The sequence below is a fragment of the Siniperca chuatsi genome, linkage group LG6 (genome assembly GCF_020085105.1).
Source record: "Siniperca chuatsi isolate FFG_IHB_CAS linkage group LG6, ASM2008510v1, whole genome shotgun sequence".
Taxonomy (NCBI): Eukaryota; Metazoa; Chordata; class Actinopteri; order Centrarchiformes; family Sinipercidae; genus Siniperca; species Siniperca chuatsi.
Genome location: NC_058047.1, coordinates 24,491,932 through 24,507,937, shown reverse-complemented (window position 1 = coordinate 24,507,937; position 16,006 = coordinate 24,491,932). Strand labels below are relative to the sequence as shown.

Here is a 16,006-nt window from a genome sequence, read left to right as displayed (position 1 = left end):
GACATCACAGACACTACAAAATGTTTTCCTACACTCTCATGCTGGTAAACACACACGTGGCAGAAGGTTGAGAAAGCAACGATTTGTCAGATGAACAAAGAAGGTGCAGCACTATTTCACAGGACTTCACCAGTGCCAACAGCATTGATTTGCTCATAAGAAAAAAAGTGTCCTCACATAGAGCATTCCCATCATCCCCACCTTCACTAAATACCACCCAAACTACCCAACTAGTAACCTCACAACTTAAGAGACCTAAGTTAACCAGTTAGAATTCTTTGCTCCAATTCACAGCACATTACAGTCAGTCAGGTTCAGGTTATTTCTGCTTCAAGTGTAAACCACAGAAAGCAGTCAGAACGAAAACATACAGTATAAAACAGTTAATAACACACATTGATCTCTCATTTGTTCAAATATGTTTCATTGTGTGTGCATGTTCATGTTGGAGGGATCAGTGCAGTACACCAGCTGCTCTCAACCGTTTTGTGTAACATTTTATTTTAAGCTCTTTAGGAATCCCCATGTGGCCATGGAATGTGAGTCTCATTTGTGTGGGAGAGAAACCAAGCTGGGTAAATTATTATTTACTATGAACATGCTGTCCCTCTCCCATGACCTAAATAGCACAGATTAAGCACTTGGGTCAAACAAGACCACCTATTTGATACCTCCTAAAGTCAGGCACCCTAAAATACAGTATTTATATCCAAAATACTAGTGTACAGAGTGTAAGTTTATCAGCCAAAAGAATGCTTCAGTAAAACCGATGCAAAAAGAATGATGCAGAAGACCTGTAAAGTTACATGTAACTAAGTTGAAAAACATTATGCCACAAACTAGTCCAACTCATTTAAACAGTTATTCAGCAGCAGATGCTCTCTGAGGGTTGAAACCTTCATTTACGTTGCACTTCTGGCCACACCCAAATTGGTAATGAAAACATCTGAGAGAACATCTGCTGTGACGTCGGTAAGGTTGTGATTAAATCTTCAAAGTGGAGACACTGATACATCAATTTTATAAAGTTATGTAAATATCACCCACTAATAAGTTATTCATTGTTCATAATATTGATTAAAGCAGTCATCTCATGTATTTTCCAAGGCACAATTAGTCAGTGGAGGATGCAGTCATGCCGGTGCTGTGGAACATTCCTTCGTGCATCATGCTGTCATATTTTTCATCCGGTTTGAAGAGCATGCTGCCAAACTACAAGACTGAACCCAGCATTAAGGGCATCAGTTTTGTGTCAAAGACTTTCTTCTGCACAGAGCCTAACATGATCAAATTAATAATGCCAAGATCCCATGTTATTTCTGTATTTACACTGTCCAAATAAGGAGATCAAACATGAACTGCTTGGCTGTGACATTTGTTAATAACAGCCTGGTGGATCTCTGGGATGATGGACGCTTAGAGTGCAAAGCCAACAAAAAGCTCAGTTGGAGGCAGGGAAATTACCTCAAACAAAACACAAAAAAAGGGACTGCAAATTTGTTTCTGTTGCAACTCAAACTTTTCCTCTGTAGATTTCTTGATACATATACGCAGCACTCCCTGTCATGATTGAGTTCCCTTTTCCAGCACTTCAGTCACTGGAGACAACCCCTGTGGACTGGCAGCAATGTACGTTCATTCAATAAAGAAAAAAGAGGAACATTTACAAACAAAACTGGTGCTTGTGACCTTGCAGCCTGTTTTGTAATAAAATGCATATTGGTGTAGAGATTTATGTTGTATGTGTGTATGTGACAACAACTGGGGTGAAAGCAAAAGCCAAAGAGAAACTCTGAATGAATGAACAACTAAGCCAAACTGCATGTTAGACAAGTAAATTGAATGCTGGGATGCAGAATTACAATGTAGTGCTTTACATCCATTGTTTTCATTATAATGTAGTTAACTGTAACCGGAAACATTTTCAGAAAAAGACTCCAGTCACACAGGGTACATCAACAGGTGGGCTGGGCCTGACAGTCTGCATTCGACAGTGTTTCAGAAAACTTGAAATAGCCTTTATCTGTCAGGGGACAGTGACGACTTCAACATTCAGACAGGAAACTTGTGTCCCCTCTACATCCCTCTGCCTCTCTCTCTCTGGCTCCTGATAGGACCACATAGACATGTGCTCCACTCAAGGTGACCCATTTAATGCTAGATGTGAAAGTCCTTTTTTCCTCTCCTGTCCCAGTTTCTGTTCACTGGGTACAAAAATAACTGTTCCCTTCAAAGGGGGCGGATAGACTTTTTTTCCCACTAAATAAATCTAGATGTTACTGACAGCCACTCAGCTTATTTAGGAGGAATAAAATGTAAGCCTACCGCATCAGTTCTATTATATGTGGCAAAAGCGCCATCAGTTACGCAACTTTCAAAATGAAGCTGAAGTAATGCTAAAATAAAAGATCATTTAAAAAAGGAACATTTATGATCAAGATAGGACAAACAACAGATGACTGCAGAGCGGTAGTGACTCATTTGATGCCACATGGCAGCTCCTAAAACAGTGATGGGCTTAATAGATCTAGTCAATACACTAATTACTCATTTTTTGGATCATTGTGTGGTTTCTCCATTTAACAATTCAAAGTCACAGGTAAAAGCAATGCAAACATTAAGGAATCATTTCCAGCAGATAATAGATTACTTCTCAGTGGGCAAAGTGACACAGCATTAAAGACTAAACTATCCATGAATCACACAGAGCAGAACTGAAGAAGAGTTTTTAAACTTCTATCTGTGAGGTGAAATTTTTGAGTCGACTGCTTTATACTACCTCACACTTACACAACCCTAATGAGTGACATCACAGCAGGTGTTGCTTCTTTGTTTGTTGATCGGAAACACCTACTGTGACTGTACTAATTAGCATGTAGTCAGAAATGCAAAAAACTAGTCTCTGTTGACCTTGTGAGTTTCTGCAACAAGGAAGTACTCCGATTTCATAGTTTTATCTTTTAACTTCCTGTCTATAATGGAACTGGGAATGTGTCGTGTTGTGTAGTTGGCATCTGCTGCTTGTGGCGCCTGCATTATAGCAAATGTATGACCAGTTTTACAATATAACATACAGAGTAGAAAATACAGCATTCTTACATCATTCATCGGCCGCTATTAGCGGTTGTAGCTGCGCTAATTACATAGTTTCTCCTGCACAGTGCCGGGATCCGCTAGTCATGTTATTATAATAGCCCATGGTGACTAGTCAGAACGTGTTGGTATTTGTATTTTTCTAATGCATAGATAGATAACAATATGTGGCCGTTCAAAATGTGCGCTAATACAATATTTCTTCATCCAAACACAGTGCACGGTGGAGCTTTAGTTATACTAATATACTATGCAGTGCAGTTTTTATTGTCTAACAAGCTTATCATTCAAAATTATATTATTAATAAAATATGTACAGTAAATCTGAAGCTACCGCCAGCAGCAGCCAGTTAGCTTAGCTTAGCTAGCGTTACTATAGCTGGCAATAGTAACCGGACGTTGGAACAAACAAAAAAAGGAACAGGCCGCATGAGGCCAATTGACAGCTTGCTGTTGCTCTCAGTCACTAAATGTGGATTTACTATTAAAAGATTATTTCCAGGGAATTTTTTAACCGTAAAAGTTTAAAGTCAGAGAGAGGGAGATATGTTGGTGATTAATTTACTCTTAATACAAGAAAGAGAGCTAATAGATGTAACCCCGCTGAAGTACAAATTTGATTAAAATTTTATGTGTGCACTATTCATCGGCTTAAGTGGTAGCAGAGGAACACAGTACCATGCTAGTTGGCACGTAAGTCGTGCTTAAAGCTGAGAGCCATACACCATGAGAGGAAAGTATACATAAGTGCATGTTGATCTTATTATCAAAATAGTGTAAAACACCAGTAGGATGGTGTTGGTGCGTTAAAAGGGCCATGGTATATGGTTTCATATCGTTCAAAAAAATACCACTGACTGGATTGTACATACTGCTTCCCCATTGGCTGAACATGTTTACCAAGAATGGCTCTGTGTTGGCATCTGTCTTTATCCCTCAGGGGTTCTGTGAACCTAAACCATGCCAGGAAAATACAACCCCATGCCATACTGGAGCTGCCAGGAGCCTTCACCATAAGCAAGAAGCAAGCACTGTGCCTGTAGACTCCTCTTGGCATGTGCCACATATGTTCTTACTCACTTGCTAATAATAGGATGACTCATGTGATCATGTGATGCTTTCTGCGGCTCAGGAGAACACTTGCTGTGTTCTTTGCTCTCAACTCACAAAATTGCTTGTTTATGTTTAATAACGTGATTGATTATGCAATGCAAGCTGTCCACAGTGTGTATTATTCTCTGCAAAGTTTTCTACAAACTGCAATTAATGAAAGTGCCGACTTATTGTCTGAGGGAAATTGGTTTACTTAGCTGTCTGTTTCGTCTCGCATGTCAACTAATGCATGCACATCCCTGTCAAGAGGTATTTCTATCTACAATCAACTCAAGCTAATGTCTTTCCCTTAGATTTTCATGCCAACATCACATTAGCTTCTCTTCTCAAGGAACATTAGGTTCAGCAGTCTTCCTCCTCCTGTTCCATTCAGCTTAACTTGTACCTGGTATAAGTAAATGTACAATTGCATTGCCTCAGTTTTCACACACTCAGAGTTTCAATGTCCAAAACTCTTAAATCACATAATTCTTAACTTTAAAGACAAAATGCTACGCTTGCATATAAAGTGCTGAACCGTAAATCACATGCTCAATTTTTAGAATACAGTCACCTCATTTTAGTCGTCATAGTTAGTGTAAAAACACAAATTCATAATCAGAGTTTTGCTTTGTTCAATACGTAGGATTTGTTGTAGAAAAGTCACACACTACAGTCTACATTATGAATGTTTACAGTAGTATAGTCTATGGAGTAAGTTAAATGCAAAATACATGTACCACGGGGAATCCTACCTCTACATTATTTCAAAGACTTACATCTGTGTACTGTAGATTGCAAGGCTTTCTCTTGTTGCTATTTATATAATCTGCATATAAATACCTCATGTAGCTTACATGAGGTATTTATATGTATATTATATGTGCTCTGAAATTTTGAGAGTTTGAGCCAACAAATCAAAAAAAAAAAAAATATATATATATATATATATATATATATATATATATATATATATATATATATATATATTCTGTTGTGAAATTTAAGAAAAAGCAAATGTAAACTTCATAAAATGCAATAATAATGTGGATATGTTATCTGGATAATAAACATGCTCACAGCCCTGCATTTACACCTGCTATTTCTATGCTTTCTCATCTGCATTCTGTCAACACTGTAATGGGATTTTATATATGCCAAGCAGGCAATTAGGTAAGGAGGTAACAAGCCTGTATACTGTCAACAAAAACAAACATGGCAGGCATACGTTTAGCAAAAGCGATGTTAGTGTACAGTCTGTACATAATTTCTTCTTTTGAGATGGAAAAGAGCCATCTTTTCTGATATTTTATAGACGTAGATGATGACTCCTGACACACACCTGCTCTGCAGTCTCCTTCCATGATATCTTCGTGTAGCAGTCATAACATACTACTATGAAACAGATTTAGATGAAGGGCAAAAATGTTCCTTTTATGTTGTCCTGGAGGTTCATAGCATATCAATCTGCGCTCATGACTTTTCTTTTTTGTGGGCAGATACGTTCTCAATGATGCAAACTACTTTCAGGATTGCATTTACACTTGCCTGACTCTGGCTGAGATCCAATCATAATGTAGCCAGAAAACCTCCGCAGTAAGGGCCAGGGCTTTTCATAAAGAAGCTTAACTCTATAAATCTCCTGCGATTAATGAAAACATATCACAGATAATTCAATGCTTCAAATCTTCCAACCTAAATCATTTAAGAGCATGACTGAGGAGATAGAGTCCTGATGCTGTCAATGTTTTACCTCTCTGTAGACAGAGTGGCTGGGGAAACCAGTTCATGGGATGGGATGATAAGCACATTCAGGGTAACGCTGTGTGTAGTATGCATTCCTAAGAGGTGTTCCACGCTTAAATAAATACCCACCACAGCTATGTTTACCCTCTCTCTTCTACAGTTCCCATACCGCCGCATGCAAAAGAACTGCCCATGGCCATGTACAAGCCTTATCCAGGATTTAGATTAGCTGCTAGAGAGAAGCCTTTGTATTTGACTTACTTCAGAGGTAAGTTTCAACTTAAACACAAAGTGTTTCATTTGTAAATCTGGGTGGGAGGTCTTATAACACCAGTCTACCAGTGAAACTAGTGATAAACAGAAAGTGTGCCACACGTTCAAGGACACTGAAAAGAAAACAACTCAATTCAACTCAACTCAACTCAACCACTTCCATTGTTTTTAAGTTTCTTTTTCAATTAATTCTACAGTATTGTTTCAGCAGAATTGTGCTGCTGTATAAAGCAAAGAGGCAAATATGCATAGGATAATACAGTACATAACTGCATCAAGGTTTATGGGTAAATAAAAATATTCACCTGAACTACGAGCCACCCCTGCTCAGCCAAAGTGTATATACAGTACTCATTTATGTCCTAAGAATCTGTTTCCTATTCATTTGCTGTATTACAACAACATGTGCAGAAATGTCCAGTTTTAGTGTACAAACTTTTTGCTGGGTCAACAGAGAGCCATACGTAGGTTAGCTTGCTTGTAATCTACAATGTGCAAACATGCTGTATAACATGTCAATGAACTCAAGGTCAGACTGAAGCAAGCAAAAAGGGTGGTTTCCACTCTCGGTACTGATATTCCCAGTTTCATCAACACATTGAATTAACAAACATAAAGCCAGAACCATATTACCAAGTTTACAGTATAACTAAACATAGCTGATTTTGCATTGCTGCAAAGTGCTCTGTCTGATACCATTTAAAAAAAGCAACTATATCGATAACGAATGGGAGAAATCATGAAGTAAACAAGTCATTTTTAAACATTATACAACAATAGTGCTACCAGTTACAAAATGTGCCATTTTTCCACCATTTCATCTCACATTTACAGTTCATATTTTGTCTTCACAAGTGATCACATTATCTAGTTTGGGCTTCCAAAGACAGACATTCACAAATGTATACCATACTGTTTAACAAGACTAAGAGTCGACAACCATGCTAGCGGCAATGATAACATGCTGATGTTTACCAGGTATAATGTTTACCATGTTAACCATCTTTGTTTTGCTTGTTAGCATGTTAACATTTTTGCTAATTCAAACTAAACATAATACAGCTGAGGCTGATGTCATTAGTTTTTCAGGTATTGGAACTGGTCATAAACCAGTATTGGACAAACTGAAACTTTGACCTGCCGCTGCCGCTATATGGACAGTCAGGGGATGAGCAAAGTGATTCCAAATAATCCTAAAAGGGACATGAATGTGTGTGCAAAACTTCAAAATCCATCCAACAGTTATTGAGACATTTCATCACAAATGCAAACCTCTTGGTGGTACCAGAAGAAATTTCAGAGGATCACCAAAGTCATTAGGATTAATCTTCGGGGAACCATGAACATCTGTACCATATTTCATGGCAATCCATACAATAGTTATCACGATATTTTACTAAAAAATCTAAAATGGCAACCTCATGGTGGTGCTACAGGAAAAGTCAGGGGACCACCAAAGTCAATAGGATTGATCATCTGGGGACCATGAATGTCTGTACCATATTTCATGGCAATCCATACAATAGTTTTAGAAATACTTCAGTTTGAACCAAAGTGGTAGTCCGACCGACAGGCCGACATTGCCATCAGTCGAGCCATGCCCCTAGCATGGCTAAAAATCTATGGATTTTTATTTGTAAAATATGAACTTTATATTTTTAAAAACAGCTGTGTATTGACTTTAACAATATCCTCACTGAGGCTCCGCTAGTATAATGAATTTCAGTGACAAAATCCTCTTAATTAGCTAACAACACATTTGCATAATTCATAGGGTTTTATCAAGCATCAACAGACAAGAGAAAAAGACCTGGAGCATCCTTGTGGCTCAGTTGGCAAAAGTGCATACGTAGCTGCAGCATCCTTGATTCTAGTTTCGCCCTAATTTTCTGTCATCACACCACAATAAAACACTGTATTCCCAGTAGAGAGTGGGCACGAAAAAAGAATAAATGAACCAAAACATGTTCTTTTGGTGATCTATTTACATGGACAAGAAATGAATAAAGGATGGACCAGAACTACCAGACAAACGCTTCTCTGTGTCCCAGTGTGCTCAACCCTTTTGACATAGCAGCATTTTGCAGTTTTAGTTTTGTGAGGGTGCTCTCCTTATCAAATAACTGTGGCAAAATTTGGCAAGATAGCGCAAGTGAGGCTGAGACTGAGTGAGGCAGGACAGTTGGAAAACATTAGTAAGCTGGCAAAACACAAAACCGGTGTCTCTTTACCAGGTAACAACAATAGCTATACTTTAATGTGGTGCTGCAACATCAAGCATCATATTCCATATCAACTTCATGTTTACATTTAGCCTGTATTCTGTTGTTTATGCATTGGCATTTAAATGTAAATCATCATTAAACATGAACACAAGCCTAATTTGGACCAACGATCTGGCATTAAGAGTTGAAATGAGACACCTTTACAACATACTGTACATTCCTCATAAATGCATGTTATTATGATGGCGTGGAAGCACAGGCTCATTCTCATCCACGTCTTGTGTTGACAAAGTCCTCTAATAATGCCCTCGCAGCCAACATGCAGCCATTACACACAGTGATGCACTGCATATACTTTCAGTAATAACAGCCTATTGTGACACATGTAGGTCAAATCTATTATCCCATTTGTGTGGTATAATCTGGGTATCCACATATAAAGAGAGTAACTCTTGCTGGAATAATAGTTGGGCTTGTAAAAAAATGATATTAATCATCCACATACACTTATCTGCTTAGACCATATGGGCTACAACAATGACAATGAAAAGATCATACCTGAAAACTCCAAATAATGTAATCAAAAACTCCATCTTTGACATTATCCTTTTCTCTTTGTCACTTCCCTATGTCACACTGAGCCCAGCTGACTCTTAAATCTGTGTTCAGATGTTGTAAAGCATACGTGGGGGTATGCACCCTGTAATCCAGCAGCCTCTTTAATAGATTATTGTGTGGAAATTGGTGAATGCATACTTGTATTTCCATCCTTTCTATAGCTGTCCCCATATCTGTCTTGGATCTAATTATTCCTGTTAAATACATGTATTGTAAAAACCAAATTTGAGGGGCGTGTCACTGGTGAAATAAGTATGTTCTGTAAGCACGAGCAGCTGTGACTCAGCAGCAGTTGTTACATACAAATACAGCCATTTTCTCTGGCCAGCGCACTTCCCTGCCCATAGTCACAGCACCATCAAACACTTGGTAAGCTTATGTGTTATTCTGCTTTGAAAGTGTCATCATATGCATGTGTGTATGTGTGTGCGTCTGTGCATGAAGCGAGTGTTTGACTGTGTGCCCACGTCTGTGTGTATGCACACATAATTATGCAGCATAGATCTGTGAGTTAGCCCTTGAAAAAACATGTCGGTTCATTCACCCTAACAATACAATATTTTCCAGATGGCACTGGTCCATATTGATCTGCAGCCAGAGACTTCATCCTCCTGTGCTTTCACACGTCAAGCAATAAAGTTACCAACAAATATTCTATCAAAACTGCATATATTATGGAATTTCCAGCACACACAATGCCCACAGAAGAGTAGCAAAATGCCAGACTTCTAGGGGATTGTTATTCCTTTGTTATATGCTAGAGAAATAATGAAAGTGTAACTCAAGTAATGAAAACACAGGTAGCAAACACTCTCTTTAAATGTTTGTTTTTCAACTACATTGCAGACAGTAATGCAGTAACCCACCAATCAGCACTGTTGTTGAAGAGTGACGCACCTTATTCCTCCATAGCTAAGAGCCGTTAGGTTGGTAAAATCTTCTAAGATCAAGAATGGGTACTATGATCACCTGTTATAAGGCTTGTTTCATGTGCTACCTCCCATATAAATCCTGTCTATTCTTTAATAAGTAGCATCTAAATAAAAGAGGGAAGTAAAACTTGACTAGCAGTGATACTGATACTGGAGAACTTTTTGATTTTGATTTGATTCGTTGGCATTTACTCTGTAAAATTATTTAAAGCTGCATTAAATGATTTTTTGGCCACTTATGGACAGAAGAACAAGCTGAAAACACAATTCTGACATGTTATCACCTTACTGTTCTGGGGAATGTGTTAGCAAACAGTTGCCTATTTACACATCCAGCCGACACAGAGTAACATTATCATTCATTTGGAGTAATTCTTCTGGTCACCCAACAAATCTAAGTCCAACATGCACTCTCCTTTTAGTTCTGTTTTGGCCCCCACCGACTCCTGTGGAAAATATCTGGCTCTTTAGCTGTTAAATGTTGCACATTGTTCACCAGCTAGTTGCTAACTTTGTCTACTGTCTGGTGCTGGACAGAGCAGAGTGCACAGTGGTTTTATCAGAGCATTGACCTATCATCACCTTTTAAAGTTGTATTGCCTCCAGTGTGCTCAACTGCAAGATGCTAACATCAACTTATATAGCACAAAATCAAGGCAACTGATCAACAAACAAAGCCAGGGACTATATCTAAATATCTTTCTTTAGTCCTATGCATCAGCAGCACAAATGCACTATGGACATGCAAAGAATATGGTGTTCATTCTGTAATAAATATCAAAATCAATATATAAAAAAATCTGATAAAAAATCGAATTATTTTATTCTCCAACAATATCAGACCAGCTGATGTACAGTTTCTGTCCGGCTGTAACGTTAACTGTTCTGATAAACCTTTCAGACATTGAACAAGTGTTAGTAAAAAAGTCATTATTTCCTCAAGAATGATAAATATTTGCGATTATGGAGATGATGACAGATTTTCGCACAAATAAACACAGTGAAGAGAGTGTTACAGACAAAGCAACAGCCTCCGTCTGTTGTGTGGACCTAAATGAGGTCTATTGATGTGAGTTCTGTTGTATAAAATGGAGACATTGGCATTTGCAGCTGCCTAGGCCTGGGATCAATCAGTCTGAATAATAAAGCCCAGTAATTATAGGCTGTGATTCCGGCTTACAGCAGGGCTTTTCTTCTTTTTCCTCACTTCTGAGTGCTTGCTCAACATCAAGTCTGGTGCTGTTGTCTTTTACAATTCTGACACTTAAGCTAACTTGCTCGCATTAGAAACCTGGCTAATGGATGCATTGAGTAAGGTCATTGCTGCAATAAACATTGTAATGAGGGCAGATGTGCGGCAATTGCAGAACAAGAAAAACATCAAGGATTTTGATGAGGAAGGCTCAGAAAGTGTTTTGTCTGTTTCCTGCAGATCTCTGTAAGTAGGAGGTAGTTAGTCTCTCTTATTCATGCTGGATTGCTGTCAGTTCCTGGCACAGCCTCTTCCTTAAATGGACTGAGATGACAAGGCTATTACTGCAGTGCGGGTCGTGTGCTTTTCACATTCCTGCTGTTTTTTTGTGTGTATTTGTTTCCTTATTCTTGTGCTAAAAAATTAATTGCTTTAACTCAACCTATCAGAGCCACTTTTACATGAATGAAAACAAATGAAGTGGTAGAGTAGTGGAAGAATTTAAGTTGACAAATTCAAAGCAGATCGTTCTCACTAATGAACCTGAGCAGAGACAAAAGTACTATAACCAATTACCCAACAGTTCATGGGACATGGGCACAGTAATTCTAAGGCGCAAGACCACTGCAGTAAACTAAAGTGGACTGACCAGGTGCATGAAGACCACTTGCTTCAGACAGACCTCCTTTAAAAAAAACAGTGTTTACGTCTAATATTCTTTGGGCTTCTGCAGGCCTTTCTTAACCTCTAACAGGCATAAACCGAATGTCAACTAGCCTTATCTTTTTAGATAAACATACAGGACACTCTGATCTCCATCCTTAAAGGATGAAGCTGGTGATAGTCTATATATTTGTTATTGTCAACAATAAAATGACCAAAACCAACAATGTGTTTGTCTGACTCCCACTTCCCCAGCCTGTCTGTGGTTCTCAGCCCCAACCTCACTGGTTCCTACTGAAGACGTAAATCTTTAAAAATGGGTCATGAATATATACTTACATTTTTTAGGCTAAATCATTTCCTAAAACAGCTGGGCACTGTAGTTTTTGGCAAACGTTACTCAAACAGGAGTAAATAGTGCATTTGTTGGGGACTACTTTCAATTGAGGATTAATACACATTTGGTGCTCTGGTGAATATTTACAGCACCAGGACGGTGTATGTGGGATTGACTCAAGACAAACTACAGTGCCCCATGTTCATGGAATTGAAGAAAGATGTTATCACATGCCACGGTATGGCTCATTTATGTGTTTTTCATAGTTTTTGGACAACAATGGAGCTCTTTGGCACAGAGAAATAAGCTATTTCAAGATAAATATAGAACATCACCAGATTTATCCTTTAAAACCTTTGCTGACTTTCTGGTATAACAGCAGATAGTTTTCATGTGGAAAGTACATTACATGAAATACAAAATATAACAAGATAAGGATCTGAAAAACAATTGATGATAGGAGTGATTTGACAAGACCAATAAGTAACAGGAGACTGAGATGATTATATGAAAAACCATAAGATCTTACCTTGTGTCGACACTTTAAAACAACACCATAGGCACCTAGAAAAAAGCAATCCACATGTTTAAGATTTACCACATGTAATCTTTTCATGAATATTCAAAGTATTCATGTATTCCAAATGCTACTTTTGCCTTTCAGGTAGAACTACTTCACTCAACAAAAATGTTGATTTGTGAATAACAATTCCAGCATGACCTATAGTCATTAATAAACCAAGACTAGCTCGATTTAGAAAGTTTCTCATTCTCACATGAAGTGAGTTGCTAACAAGTGCTAACAAGTCTAGAACGTACTGAGCCCTTTTTATTTCAGCATATTGTGTGAAAGTGAACAGGGTTTTAAATCCTCTTTTTTAATGCTTCACATATGTTCACATGAGTTAAGGAAAAACATCCCCCACTATAAAAGGACAGGTGGCTCAGAAAGTAGGACACAAGTGTTGGCAAGCTACTGTAGTTCTGATGTTATCGACCCTGGCAGTCACACACACATCCCCTGAGGGTTCAAGAGGAATTCTTGGACTGAGCGTATGACAAACTGCTCCGTGCTCCTTCACAAGCACGTCAGTGATACAAGAAGTCATCGGCTCTCTTCAAGAGGCTGCTCTGATACATTTACATTCTTCCTAACACAGTTTAGATACCTAAAACACTAAAATTGAAAGAAGACAACAATTGTGTTGCCCTACAGAAGGTTGTACCACATTTTGACTCCAATGACATAAAAACATAAAAGACCAGACAGGTGGTTTTGTATGTTTTAACACATTAACTACATATAGCATGTACTTTACATCACTGTCGATGATTTTCAAAAAAATGACACATTTATGGATTGATTTCCTACATTCAAGGTAGACACTGGTTTCATTTATTCTGAAAAAGCTATGAAAATCAACTTGCTTCCTTGTTCATGGAACCTATATCAGGAAAACTGGCTGCTGACAAACAATTGAATTCATGAGCTAACTTAACAGAAAATGAAACCCAAAGCCAAACAATAAGTAAACCGGATAGCATGAAAAGGATAATGTGAATTTAATGTAACTTTTTGCATTAAAATTATTTGTCATTTGTCAGCTGACTCTCAAATCTTGGATGTTGGTATTTCCCAAAGGCACCTAAAAGCACCAAAATGGAATTGTTTTCAAAACTGTCCTTACAGACGAATCCATTACAAGATGACAACATAACATGAAACAAAAATAACATGATTTGTAGATTATGTGCTACAAAGAGCAAGACCACCAGAATTATTCCTCCCATTAATTTTCCTCCTTAAATAGGGACCTGGATATAATTGCATAAGATTCGGTATATTTTGTATTGCTAGGGTGAGAATACATGCTGCACTCAGTCCTAAATGATTAACAAAGTTGACTGACCTCAAGATCACTGAGGAAAAATCTATGATGCTGGATCAAGTGGAGCACACTGTGCCATGAGCTTGACTGAAAAACTTCTACAGCTAAAAGTGCTGACTTCCTTCCAGACCGACTCATCTTTGGACAGGCGCTCAGCCTTCAAAATCCAGCTCAAAGTTTCCCTGTGTCTTCTAGTGACACATTATACACACATTATAAAACCTGTAGGAGGTGGGAGTAGGGGTGTAAAAACTGGGACAAGTGGGTGGCCTCACCTCAGGGCCTCTGCCACTTTATATCAACCAAGTGGCTCAGGGAAAAAGAAAAGCCATGAGAAGCATTTCAGGGGAATTTAACTTTCAAATCACCCTGTCCCATTGATATTTACAACAATGAAACTGAATCAGAAAAACCACCTCTTCATTTCTACAATAACAACGCAAGAGTATGAATTCAGGTCACAGTACCTAGCTTCAGTTTTTCCATGTTAAAATTCTTAGTATTGAATAAATGTTTTAAAAATTGTCCCTGACCTTAGTGAGTCGTACATCATGAACAACAGATCAGGCGTTTAATAGCCTTGTTGCACAGGCAAATTGGATAAAAATTGATTGCTCACTGAAAAGCCCTACAACAAATTTGTGAGTGTACTACCTCACATGAAATGCTGTGGCTGAAGACTAGACTGGACTAGTAGTCACTGTTGCAGATTGAAAATGTACAGAATATGCTTTTATATTTCACATTGTTACATTTTGCAGTGGCATTAAATGAGAACTCTCACCTTCACCCACAATCCCAAGGACTTCAAATTTATTCATTACATCACCGATGTCAGGGATCTTCATGAAGTCGAAAGGTATGCTGCGTGAGGTGCATGGAGCTCAGGCAAAGGGGGGCCAGCTACAGGATGGCATGAGGTGGCCAGCTGTCGGCTCCCGAGAGGCGTATGCTGGCTGTAAGCCATAATATCCACCACATGCCTTCTTCAGTGGCTTGCTTTTACCTGCACAAAAACATACCAAATTTTATACATATATACACGTTTACAATATATTCCTCACTTACCTGCATCGGTTAACTGCCAAAACCAGATGTGAAATTTGTTGTGAAACGGATACACAACATGTCAACTTGATTATTTTGCCATTCCACAAGAAAGGCAGCAGAGGCCCTAGTATGGGTCATGCTTCAAAAATGCTGGATCCTACAAATCCCAGAATGCAATTTAAAAGCATCTTTCATTACACCTTCCCTGCCTGTTAAATACCCTCATCTGTCAAACTCCATGCCCCCAGTTTATAACACAGGTTTTCTGTCAAATATTTGAAGTCTCAAGTCTAACTCAAGATAACCCTGATGACATCAACAATTAATTAATGCTCCAAAGTTCCTCGCTGAATTCCTACCTTTTTCGGAGTGTGAAACGGTACCACATAATCTCTTAATGTGATCAAAGCATCTCCTCTGGTATCCACACACTCTTTACTCTTATTGAATCAGATAAGACTCCAGATACCGCTTTCTCCATTTCATCTTCTTCTTGCTGGAAAGCTCAAGGACTTGCGTAGCCTACTCACACTCCCAGTCTCCTACAGTGCTGTGGGCACAGGAGCTGCTCATCAGTATGCAAAACCTCAGCACCAAAATAAACTCTGTCTCCCAGAACACTAAACACTGCCGTGTGGTCTTTTCCTCCCTTATCTTACTCATTCGAACACCATCAACACAGGTAAACTGATAGCAGCTGTAGGTAAACTTGAGGAGACTGATACAAGACTAAACTTAAACACTGATGGCTACAGAGATAATCCCTTTGGTCATCTATTCTTTTTAAACATAAGTGTGTTAACATGCTTCCTCCTTCTCCTCATTTCACAACCTACATGCAGTGGCATGCAGCCTATTGTTTTCCAGAGCAGATTTTAGCCAACTACTCTCCAGGC

At 38.5% G+C, this 16,006-nt stretch overlaps 1 protein-coding gene across 8 annotated transcripts in view; it reads right to left on the bottom strand.

The window, feature by feature from the left end:
• Positions 1-16,006, bottom strand: part of LOC122877310 (cyclin-dependent kinase-like 5) — a 36,661-nt gene that overhangs the window by 19,588 nt on the left and 1,067 nt on the right. For 7 of the 8 annotated variants that reach the window (XM_044198686.1, XM_044198689.1, XM_044198694.1 and 4 more), the window contains exons 2-3: positions 14,845-15,066; positions 12,701-12,735 (exon numbers count right to left, since the gene is read on the bottom strand). In XM_044198686.1, coding sequence (XP_044054621.1) covers positions 12,701-12,735; positions 14,845-14,908 — 99 coding nt within the window. In that variant the 5' untranslated portion in view covers positions 14,909-15,066. Of the gene's footprint in view, positions 1-12,700; positions 12,736-14,844; positions 15,067-15,469; positions 15,621-16,006 lie in introns of those variants that run through there. The other variant, XM_044198688.1, reaches the window with a different exon arrangement.